The following is a 12,504-nucleotide window of genomic DNA, read 5'->3' as shown; positions in this document are numbered from 1 at the left end:
TTTGCATGCAAAGGGAAGGATTTGCTGATTTACATCCCCGCCCCGATCCCCTTTCTGGCAGCAACTGCTTGTGTCTCCTGCCACACTAGAGGATATGCCAGCCTTCAGAACAGTGTTCCAGGGGGTTCTGCCTGACTAGCTGAAGAGGGACAGCAAACCCCCCCCCCCAACAAGCACATACACTGTTTATATTCACCTTCAGATCCAAGCAGGAAAGACGGCATCACCAAAATTCAAAGAGCCACATATGCACAGGGAAATTCAGGTTCATTCATTATTCTGTCATTAGTAAAAGACGTTTATTTCTATGAATAGACGTTTCTCTTTCTCTGTTAAATTTACATCTCCCTGTAAAACCTTTGCTATGGAGAAAAGCAGTTGAGCTTTCAGCTTGGGTTTAGAGGTACTAGTTTTTCGGAAAGCTTTGGATCAGAAGAAAAATCCACTCCCCTAAATCAATGGAGTTCTAAATTTCACATGTTTATTTAATTTACAAAGCTAAACATACACTCCATGTTCATGTGTTGATTCCTATTTGTTTCTCTTAGGAAAACCCGGCATGTTAATATTTTGCTATTCATGGGCTACATGACTAAAGATAACCTGGCCATCGTCACACAGTGGTGTGAAGGAAGCAGTCTGTATAAACACCTGCATGTCCAGGAGACCAAGTTCCAGATGTTACAACGTATTGATATTGCAAGACAGACGGCACAAGGAATGGAGTGAGTAATCTGGACTGAATCATTGTAGCTATGGAAGTGGTGTTGACTGCTCCAAAGACGAAATAGTGCTAGAGAAAATCAAGGGAGTGCTGTCTTGGGTCCAGGCAGATCTTGATAGTGCCTGTAAAACTTGAAATATAAAAACACCGGGCAGTCTTCCAGAGAAAGTAAAGATTACAAAGATGTTTTCCTGATATACAAAAATAGCACTGTCTGATTCTAAATTGATAAAATGAAAGCTTTCTAGCTACAGTAGATAACTACTGAGGAAATGATAATCTTCTTTGTGTTTGATTAAGGATGTAGTTTGTTTCTTTGTAACTTTACTTTTGACATGTAAATATGTTGACATTTTCATGTCTCAAATTTTGTTTACAGCTACTTACATGCGAAGAATATAATACACAGAGATATGAAATCAAATAGTATCCTTTTCTTACTGGGTGGAATTCTGATGGCCTGCCATCAGTAGATCAATATGGAACACGGGGCATAGTATTTATAGTTTGTTCTGGTGATTAAGTGATATGAAGATCTGTTAGTTAATGGCAATATTGAAGGTTATTTCTGCATTCGTTAGCTCTCTTTCATTTGCAGATCTGAGTTGAAAACTGGGGCTGTTTTCAAGATCTCTAAATTCATAACACATTATTTTATTTTACTGTTTAAAAAACAAACCTTACAATGTATGGTCTGCATTCTTTACAGGTCCTGTCTCTGGAAAACTCAATGTCCTTTGGAGCTTTCAGTGGATAGTACCCTATAAAGTGCAGCTGATACATGGAAACTTAATTAAAAGAAACCCTTTTAGCTATAGATGGAAGTTCAGTTCTGAGAGTAATAAAAATCTGGGGAGTGGGGAAGGTGTGGGAGAAGAAAGGATGTACTTAGGTAGGGTCTGGCACCTTACCACCTTCCTTTTAATACCGAATATTTTACAATATATTTAAAAACTTGGTAGGTCACTGTGAGAACAAGGTGATGGACTAGATAAGCCATTGGTCTGATCCATCTTGTGTTCTTAAAACACATTCATTAAAAGCTAGTGTAGAATATCTTCTGGAAACAGGCCTGGATGCAAGGATGACTGTGTTTGGTAACTGAAGTGACTGTCCATGTGTGTTCCTTAAGAGTTATGTAGATATATTTCTTCATGAAGACCGCACAGTAAAGATTGGAGACTTTGGGCTGGCAACAGTCAAATCTAGGTGGAGTGGTTCCCAACAGGTAGAACAACCTACTGGATCCGTTCTCTGGATGGTAAGTGACTTACAACGGAGCTGTTGCTTGTAGCTGGTCTGACATTAAAGTTATTCCTTTTAACTTTTGTTTTTAATGTGCAGTATATGACAAAAACGTGTTTCTTATCCTTTAATCCAGGGGTGGGGAACCTTTGGATTGCTTTTGGGCTACAATTTCCATTAACCCTGACTGCTGGCCAGGGATGAGGACAGTGGAATGCAGCAATATCTAGAGAGCCAAAAGTTCCTCATCCTTGCTTAAATACCAGAGAACTAGCATACAGTACTGCTATCCAAAATTGGCATGGCTGCTTCCTGTGTTGCAAAAGAAGGTGCATATCTGTGTGTGCTTTTCAAGCTGCAGTTTTCTTTTTAACGTGGGAGGGGCAAACTTTGAGTGGGTAGGTGCTGCAGATGGGCTTTTTGACTAGGCTTCAGGATACCTGGCCTTTTTGACTTTGAGTGGGTAGGTGCTGCAGATAGGCTTTTTGACTAGGCTTCAGGATACCTGGCCTTTCAAAACAAATTAGGGTTTGTTATGAGAATGAGCCTGTGTGAACCTCAGGGTTCCTCCCCCACCCAAGGTCTTAACCAGAGGTGGCAAGCCAAACGCATATGCTTTTGAACTAACCACGGATTCCCATTACAGTGGTACCTCGCGTTACATACGCTTCAGGTTACAGACTCCGCTAACCCAGAAATAGTACCTCGGGTTAAGAACTTTGCTTCAGGATGAGAACAGAAATCATGCTCCGGCAGCGGGAGGCCCCATTAGCTAAAGTGGTGCTTCAGGTTAAGAACAGTTTCAGGTTAAGAACAGACCTCCGGAATGAATTAAGTACTTAACCTGAGGTACCACTGTACACCCAAAGTTCGGGAACTTTAGGTAGTTAAAAGAAGCCAGGATATCAAACTGAGCATGGAAGCTTTTGATCTCCTTTGTGTGTAGGAAGGTGGGTGGGTGGGGGGTGCAGCGGGAGCAAGGAAGTCAGATGTGTGCAGGCTCATTCTTGTAATGACAAACCATAGTTACTTCTTGTTTCTGTACTGGGCCAATGTCTATATTAAGTTTTTAAGAAGCTGAGGCTGCAGCCTGGTGGTGGTGAGATATGACTGCAGTTCTGCCACCTCACCCAGGGCCCTGCTGGCCTCAAGCTGACAGCGTGGAAATGAGGGCAGAGGAACAATCATGTGTTCCATTGTATTTTCCCTGATTTAAAAAACCCCACATTTTTCATTCCATTGTTTCCAATCCCAATTTGAATGTTTGAGGAAATACATTTAATGCAGTGGCTTAATTCTGTTTTTTATTGTGGCCTTAATGCCATCAGACTCTGTTTTCTTTTTCCCTCCATGTATGAATTCTTAATCTGGTTTTTTTTAATAAAAAAAATAAAGGCACCAGAAGTGATTCGAATGCAGGATAGCAATCCATTCAGTTTCCAATCAGATGTGTATTCTTATGGAATTGTACTCTATGAACTGATGACCGGAGAGCTACCTTATTCCCATATTAACAACAGAGACCAGGTGAGAAACAATCATTTTTTAAATGCAATGCATTGTATTTCCAAATTTATTATTTTCAGGGTTTCTGGATTTTATTTAGAAGGCTACGGAGCAAAGAACCATGTAATTTATATTCCACCTCATCCAGTCTGCTGCGAAGATGGCAAATTTTAGAAGTAGATCTTGGCTTGTGTGTATCTAAGCAGCAGGGCATCCCATATAAAAGCTTTTGCAGATGGTATATGTTTGCAGTAACATTGAAATGTCAGTATAACATCATGTATACTTTGCCCAAACTGCTTGTTTGCTATGCAGTGTTTGCTAGCGCTAGGCTGGTCGGAATGTTGAGTCAGAGTTCTTGAGGACTGAAAAAAAATCTACATTGTTAACACTTGATACAGAGGTCAGTTTGTCAACTAATTCCCTTGTGAAATCTGGGTTGTATTTTCTTGGAGTTCCCATTGGTCTCCAAGGATCTGTGTCTTCTCAAGGGTTGGGCTGAGCGTTAGGAAAGCCTTAACCTGAGGATCAAAGGCAGGATAGGCTAACACTGCTTGTGAACTCTGCCTTCATTGTTTCTTAAGCCTGTCTGCCCAGATGGAAATAATTGTTATATGCTAGATGAAAGAAGTGCCTTGAACTTTAAAGTAATATGATACGCTAAAGTGGAAAGCACAAGGTTCCTAACTGGTCTAGTAGCTGTAGTGCATGCTCAGTGCTACCTTAGAGGCAGTTACCACTCACTGTGGCAAGTGTGGCACTACCCTCTGGTGATGGGCAATTAGCCTTCTGCCAAATTTTGAAGCTGCAGACGTGCCTCAGCAGTTGTATGGTGGTCCCAGCCCTCTCCCAGCACTGAAGTTGGTAAGGATGCTGGGAGTGGTTAGGCAGCCAAATCGGCAAGCCCACCCCCTTTTTATCATGGGGCAGCAAAGGGGAACTGCTGTTTGGCAATGCCAAGCATTGGGTGAAGTCGGAACACCTGTTTTTCTCACAGAAAAGGTTGGAGGCTTCATGGTTGATTTAGAAGCCTGCAGAAAGCTCTGATTGTGCGGTGAGCCTCCCTCCACAAGGAGAAGCTGCTTACTGCATAAATGACCCTTCTGAAAGTGCAACGGGAACATGGTAGAAGGGCTGAGGCCAACAAGTGCCTCTCCACTTTCTCCCTCACAGGATTATGGTGGTGGTGGGTGCTTGGAAAGGCTTCTGGGGCTGGCTTCTCAACTTAAGAGATAAATAGAGCCATTAGAAGGTTACACGTTTGTTTCTTGTAAGTCAACTACTTTGGAAGCACTGGGGAAGAAGATACAATGACATGTGCTATAATTTGTACTAAATTAGATAAAATGGCCTGTTTATCACAATGCAGATCCCTCACCAGTCTGCAGGAGGTTCCCAACTGGCAAGCAGCTTCCATGTGCGTATATTCTTTCTTGGGCCAGAATGTATTTGGCAATTAATTTTGGTAGTTGGCAGTGAGTGAGGGGGGTCTTGAGAATATGGGAAGCTTCCTTAAACCAAGCCAGGCCAGTGGGCCATCTAACCATAGCCCTTCCGATTGTCGGACAGAAGTCTTTCCCAGCCCTCCATGGTATCACTTATGAGTGATGTCCCCTTCCCCCTTGAAACCACATGCAGCTGCCCTCCATATTTCCATGAGAACAGTGAATAGTTTACATTAAAACTATTTTCAACGTAGATGCTGCCTCTCTAAACTTCTAAGGTTTGCTTGTTTGCCTATTCTTAGATCATTTTCATGGTTGGTCGTGGCTATGCATCACCAGACCTCAGCAAACTCTACAAAAACTGCCCCAAAGCTATGAAGAGACTCGTAGCAGATTGTGTGAAGAAAGTCAGGGATGAAAGGCCTCTCTTCCCCCAGGTAAGAATTAAGTTTGATTTTAGAGCTTTACAAAACGAATAAACTTGTGTGTGTGTTTGAATAAAGCAAGAGACAGAGAGAACATGTTGGTTCAAATAGTGAAAAATAATGGGGAAACTAATCTCTTAAACTGCAGGCAAGAGAATATTTTTATTACTTTATTTTATTACCTTTTTACTCCATAGAAGTCAAGATTAGAGCACATGGTTCACTTCACACCTCATAATTTATCCTTGCAAACAACCCTGTGAAGTAGGCTAGGCTAAAAGAGAGTGACTGGTCCAAGGGAACTCAGTGAGTTCCATGACTGAATTACGATATGAGAGAGAGAGAGAGAGAGAGAGAGAGAGAGAGAGAGAGAGAGAAGAGAATATTCTAGAGAAAGAGACACACACATAGGCTTGCAGACATGCCTACATGTGCCTATGCATGCACAAAGACAGGTATAACTATAGGTATGTATTAACTTAACCCAACAACACCCTCCTCACACACAGAAACAGATCCCACTGCAGCCAACCAAAGGCGATCAACCACACCCTAGGCCACCCCAACCTCTCCCACCATCAAGGAAACATAACAAGCAAATAGAAAGAGAACCTCCTCAAGTGACACTGACATTAAAACCCTACACATACACTAAGTAAAAGAATATAGGCTTTACCACCCCAACCCTCTCTCCCGCCCCCTTCTTTTCTTCCCAACCCTATAATGCATATAACACCAATGTTTCACGACAAAAGTAACTGATCTTGTAGAAAACACAACCTGAAGAAAAATACAAAGCATGTGCTTTTGTAAATGAGGAAAATCTTTAATAATTAAAAACAAAAACCTATAGGTATGTATTTATTGAATATATGTACTGCTTATCGGATGGACTTCACAAAGTAGTTTACATAAAATTATTTTTTACAATAAGCGTCGATAGAAATTATATGATGAAAGAGGAAGGACAAACAACTGTCATTGCAGAGGCTGCCTCTTTTTCTTCTCCGTTCCTCTTGATTCTTCAGACGTCCCTCAGGTGGGGAGTGGGGAGAGAGGTCTCCATGGGGAGCTAGAGGCTGGCAGCTTCCTAACCCGTTTCTGCTGCTTTCTCTCCTCCCCTCGGGGCAAGATGGACACATTATACAGCTGTGTCTATATAACATTATATATGATTTAATATATACAAGAGAAGGGTAATAAAATACATAAACAACAAGACAGATACAAATTTTACCCTTCTCTTATGTATATATCTGCATTTATGAGAGAGAGGGTGGCGGGGAGAGAGGCATATTATGTTTAATCGTTCACACACACACACATAAATATATATAAATTATAGAAAGAAAGACAGATTTATATCTCTGTTTATCTGTTTCCTGAGAGACACTAAAATTCTCAATTTTATGTTTCTTGGTATTTCCTGCTTCTGATAAGACCAAAATGTTTCATTAGTGGTAGATAATGAAATAGTTTTCCAGATAACCATGTTCACTTTTCTTTACTGTTTTTCAGTAATGCTGAGATACTATAATTTGATTTTTTTAAGAATGTATTTTAAAACTGGGTATTTGTGTTGTAGCGTTGTCACTCCCAAGCTATTGCCAGGAACCTGTGGGTATCCCTGCACATAGGTTTGTGCTTTGGGTGTGTAATGTGAGCCACTCACGCTTTTCACAAGGCAGAAAATAAACGCTGTCCTGTCTGCTCTCTATTTTATAAACAGGAAATGGTCACAGGGAAGTGAGTGGGGCTGGCAAGAGCTTTCACGAAATTTGTACTTGTAGCCTTGTCTAGACCTAGGAAGTTGTCAGTACTGTAATTAAGATAGTCTTACACAGAAATTGGACAGGCCGTTATAATTTCCTCTCCCCCCCCCTTTCCCTCTTTACTTTAGATATTGTCTTCCATTGAATTGCTGCAGCATTCTTTACCCAAAATCAACCGAAGTGCTTCAGAACCTTCTCTGCATCGTGCAACTCACACCCAGGACATCAATTCGTGCACATTGACTTCGACAAAGCTACCTGTGTTTTAGGAGATTGTTGCGCGCTGCCCACTGCTCTCCAGTAACAGTTCTAACAGTTGTGCTTTTGAATGCCTCAGTCTACAGGATTGCAGAGCCAGCAATGGGATTCAGCTGGATGCCAGTTTTGAGAATGAGCTGCTATGAATTTCTACCGTTCTAATCCTACAGGGACAAAAAACTCCACGTTGCCTTTTTCTATAGGTTATCATATTGAAATAGTTAAGAGACAGTATACAAGAGGTCCTATTACTATTTTTTATAGATGCACTTGAGCCTTACTTTATCCCATATGCAAAAAAAAGGAAAAAGGAAAAAAAAAGAGAAAACAGGTTTCTTTGAAATTGCATTATGCTGAATAGACTGGTATTTTTCTATAGCAAAATAATAGCTTAGCATTTGAGGAAAGTCAATGCAGATGGTGCTGTTCTTCTGATATTCTAAGACTTTGTGCCATTCAGGCTGGAGGAATTTTAACTAAAATGATCATCCACAAAGAAGACTTAAGGGAAGAGGGGAATTCAAGCTCTGGAAAGTTTCCACTTCTAAGCATTTCTCAAGATCATGAAACGTTAAACACCAATATTAAGTCAACACAAAACAGTTTTGCACATGTGGAAAATACTAATTTTGAGGCAAGGAATATATTATAACTAGTACTGTCCAGAGAAGGAAGCTAGCACAATCTTCCTACAATCATCTAACAGTAACATAAGAAGCTTGTTGGGTACTTCGGACTTGTTTCTTGCGGCGCTCTGAGGGTCCTGTGAGAAACTATAGTTTTTTGGGAGGAGAAGAGGCAAAATAAGTAATTCTGTTAGTAAATTTCTGCAAAATAAAGTCTGTTTTGAAACTTTTTTTCCTGAGATGCACTATAAAGAAACTTGGCATATACAGATTTTCCCTTGCTGATTTGGGTTTTAACTTTGTTTTCATTGCCCCTCAGAGAAAAGCATTTATTGTAAACACAGGTTCTTCTGATTATCTTATTTTAATAAAATAAATTAAATTTAAGTTTGTCATTCAGTCGGTTTTTTAACCGATGTTCCACATTTGATGTGTGCACCATGTTCTTAAATGTGTGTATTATGTAGCCGTGATGCCCTGTCTGCAATATCTAGTACACTGTGTGCATAAAAGCAAAGAAAATACTGGAGCGATTCCCCACTAAAATACCATTTTGGAAAGAACTGTAGAGCTATTAACTGTGTATTTCCTCGCACCCTTATATTCTCTGAAGAATGTGCTTTGTAGCTCCAGCAGCCTTTTGAGGGATCTTTAGATGTGATGCAGTTTTCAAGAACAAGTTTATCACTTTCAGGCACAGCAAAGTGTCCCTTGGAGATGTAGGTAAGCTGTTTTTTGACCCACACACCCATATTTCCCATATTGAACCATCATCACTGTAAGTGTAGGTGTGCATCTTCAGTTGTGGGTTGCTCTCAGATAAATACATTTAGTTCACCACACATCCAGCAAATCCTTACTATCTAGTTCCACATGGACTTTGCTACATATTGATGGAAAGACTCACTTTACAGAGAAAGAAGAAATCATGCAAATTCATCCTCTGCCTCTTGTCCACAGGCCTGGAATTGAAGTTACCGAGTTCACTAAAGAGCCAGGCTAGATATGATATTAAATGCTTGTAGCATCAGCTGGGTGAACACTTGATAATTATTGGGATTGTGAAGGGGAATTTGACCCTTCCCCTGAAGCTAGCATTTCCCGGGGGGGGGGGGCGGAATCTATACTGGCTGTGTTACTATAAAATCTATAGACATGTAGTTTGGCCCTCAGGTGACTCCTAGAGGTGGTTCGTAGAGGTGACATAGTCAAATCTGCAGATTCTTTGGAACAGGATTAAGATTTTTTAAAGGCGAATTGACAATCCCGTGTGTAATAAATGAGGGTGTTAGATCGCTGGTTGCCTGATCTTACACAGTATCATGTTAGGCAACTCAGTAGGAAGTTGTATACAAGTTGTATGCAGTAGGCTTTATTTCTTTTTAAGGCATAAAGGAGGTCAGTTACTCAGGAAGTAGTGATGAATGAAAACTGCTCAGGGATTAAGAGTGAGAGCTAACTTTCTGATTGATAATCCATGCAAAGGTAAGGAACGTCATTTCCCGGGGTTGCGTTGCATCACTGCTAACGTAATTTCAGTTGTGACTTTCAGCTTGCACTCTCCTTAATAGTATTACCGTATTTTTCGCTCTATAACACGCACCTGACCATAACACACACATAGTTTTTAGAGGAGGAAAACAAGAAAAAAAATATTCTAAACGAAACAGTGGATGTATGATTTTTGTGGTTCATGCTGTGGCCACAGACATGTGATCTGACAGTGAGTTTGGGGTAGCCCAATGCAAAAATCCTGAGGATCCATGTGGATCCGTGCTTTGTAACCACGTTTTTGCACCACTGTGGCCCCAGGCAACAGTGGGTGCGTGATTTTTTTGGTGCAAGCTGTAGCCATGGACATGCTATGTGATCTGATGGTGAATTTGGGGTGACCCAGTGCAAAAATCCTGAGGATCCATGTGGATCCGTGCTTTGTAACCACGTTTTAAGTGGGGAGGGAAGGAAAAGCACTCGAGGGACAAGGAACACGTGTGGGGTGGGTGGAGAAGGATGCTGTTAATAATGCAGAAGAGGGGTATAAGAGGAGAAGGCTCCTCTCCTCTCCCGCTTTGCTCCTTTAAAGCAAACAGGCTCTCTGTCCCTCTCTCCTCCCCACTCAGCGGCTCTTCTCCCGCTTTGCTGTTTCAAAGCAAGCCACGGAGGAGGGAAGGAAGGGGAACCATGGATCCTCTGCTCACGACTGCAGCAGATCCCCCCGCCATCCGTAGGCATTCGCTCCATAACACGCACAGACATTTCCCCTTACTTTCTAGGAAGAAAAAAGTGAGTGTTATGGTGCAAAAAATACAGTAAGTTCGGTATGCGAAGACTGGCTTCCATTTTGTAGCTGTCCTTGTGCCAATGTTCTTTTGCTCTTCATAAACACTTGCTGTCACTTTCCATGTGCTGCTTACAAGCCTCTGCCATTTGTAGTGCCTGCTGAGCTGTTCAGTTCTTCTGATCAGCTGCAGCTGAAATGACACCCAGGAACTGAAAAGCACCCCTGCTTTCCAAGGAACTCCCACCCTTTCTGTAATTCATATTTTCTGCTGCATATTCAAAAATGTCCCCTACAATGAATGCATTCAGGTGCCACAATAGCTGTACTGCAGTGGCTTTGAATGCTTGGCACTTTTGTATTCACTATCATAATGCAAATATTGGGTGAGTTACATTTATTTCTGGAGTTAAGCTAATGCATTTTGTGTGCTTTTAGGGTTTCAGGAGTAAACAATGGAGAGGATAAGTGTGTGCACAGTGTCCAAATCCTAAACAGGGTTAGGTGTACTTAAGCCTGTTGATTTTCAAATTCTTTTATTCCTTGCTGCTGGCACTTGTTCTTGCCCAGTATTGTAACGAACATGCATTATACAGTTATAAGACTTACACAGTTTGAAGTCTGGATTTGTTGGTGTTTTACATTAGCATTACAGCATCAGAAAAGTGTACCTGGTAAAGTGCATTTTCTGATCAAACTTCATACGTTAAGTGAACAATGACTGAAGTATAGTGCATGAAAAGCAAGCTTTTGTCAGTATGTATTTTCTGCCTTCTCCTGGTACCTTGGGCTCGATCCTTATTTATGGGCAATCATAACCATGTCTACTCATTAGTATATCCTGTTGACCTCAGTGGAACTTACTCCCAGGTAAGTGGGTTTAGAGTTGCAGCCTTAGTCATTCTTAGAGTAGATGCATCATGACTGTCTGGATCCAACCCAGCTTTTGAACTGTACAGTCCATATTGTGGGTTGAGTTGTGGCATTCTGGAATGAATTCTTCTGGGTTTCTTTGGAGATCTCCACATGGATTCGTTTGATTTACAGTCTGGACTACATTCTGGGCACAACTGCTTTAACTTTAGCCCCATTCTTTAGTGGCTAAACAATAATGGGCTAAAGCTGAAGTGCAGTTAGCATGCAATGTGAGCACAGCATGGTATGCCAGGTGCAATAGTTGACCCATGAAACTTCCATTACAGATTTGATGTAAAGTGTACTGAGATACTGTGTAAAACTGCTTTCAACACTAGTATAAAAGTACACAGTTTAAGCAAAGAGTTAGTGTGCTTCCACATGATTACATGAATGCCTTAACTTCGGCATCCTTTAAGGAGGAAACACGTTCTCTACCCATAAGATGGTGTATTGGATTTAGATCCTTTCTCTAAGGATGGGGAGATAAGGAAAGCATTGGTTTGTGCCCCTTAGCAAATACTGAGTTATCTTCATTTAAATATATAATGTAGAAGCAAAAACTGAAAATGCAGTTCCTTCAGGTTCTGGAAGTTGGGAGGTGTAATTTGAGAATTTGAAGAGTTAGCAGAAGCAGACTGGGCAAAGCCTGCTTCATCTTCTCTGAAACCCTACTGGCTCCTGTCCAAGCTAAAATTACTGCCTGCTTTAAGCTTTTAGTTTCTCCTCTCCAGTGCAAGTCATAGGCATGCCACTCAAAAAAAGATACTTAAAGCAACAGTCTGGCATGTTTCCAGTTTTAGAAATGCAACCTGAAATTTAAACCCACCCATGTTCTACATAAATGTAAGTGAAAGAGTAATTCATTCTGCAAATGCACTGCACCTTAAAACACTGCAGCGTGGTCTGGCTTAGCTAGAAATGAATGCTATTTTTATAGCAATTATGGGATTCATTTTGCCTCGTTTGCTGGTAAAGTAACTTTCTTTAAAGCTATTCCCAACCTTGTTAGGGAGCAATGCCAATACATTTTACACTGTAGGAATAACATTTTCCATAGTAACAAGCCAGATTAGTCTTGTTGACCCACTGCTGCATGTGGATGGTGGGAGTCCTGGTGTAGCTCTGGGTGGCCTTATCGAAATCTCTCCCGTTATCTCCTACTCCTTGTCCAATAAAATAAGGCTAGTCTAGGTGCAGATGACATTTAGTAACATTAAATTCATGCATTTATTCAGTTTTAATATAGTGGTACTTAACAATTAGCTGTGTAATAAATTCTAGCTAGGGTAGATGGATCTGGCCTCCCA

At 41.0% G+C, this 12,504-nt stretch overlaps 1 protein-coding gene across 13 annotated transcripts in view; it reads left to right on the top strand.

Annotated features, from left to right (window-relative positions):
• Positions 1–8,388, top strand: part of RAF1 (Raf-1 proto-oncogene, serine/threonine kinase) — a 72,968-nt gene extending 64,580 nt beyond the window's left edge. For 9 of the 13 annotated variants that reach the window (XM_053377676.1, XM_053377678.1, XM_053377683.1 and 6 more), the window contains 7 exons: positions 549–725; positions 1,104–1,150; positions 1,867–1,985; positions 3,365–3,496; positions 4,845–4,892; positions 5,223–5,357; positions 7,246–8,388. In XM_053377676.1, the coding sequence (XP_053233651.1) occupies positions 549–725; positions 1,104–1,150; positions 1,867–1,985; positions 3,365–3,496; positions 4,845–4,892; positions 5,223–5,357; positions 7,246–7,386 (799 nt within the window). In that variant the 3' untranslated portion in view covers positions 7,387–8,388. The remainder of the gene's footprint in view (positions 1–548; positions 726–1,103; positions 1,151–1,866; positions 1,986–3,364; positions 3,497–4,844; positions 4,893–5,222; positions 5,358–7,245) is intronic. The other 4 variants (XM_053377684.1, XM_053377682.1, XM_053377686.1 and 1 more) reach the window with 1 other exon arrangement.
• Positions 8,389–12,504: the final 4,116 nt, after the last annotated feature.

Source organism: Podarcis raffonei, chromosome 2, assembly GCF_027172205.1.
Source record: "Podarcis raffonei isolate rPodRaf1 chromosome 2, rPodRaf1.pri, whole genome shotgun sequence".
Taxonomy (NCBI): domain Eukaryota; kingdom Metazoa; phylum Chordata; class Lepidosauria; order Squamata; family Lacertidae; genus Podarcis; species Podarcis raffonei.
The sequence above is the reverse complement of the archived record's forward strand: the minus strand, read 5'-3'. Positions and strand labels throughout refer to the sequence as shown.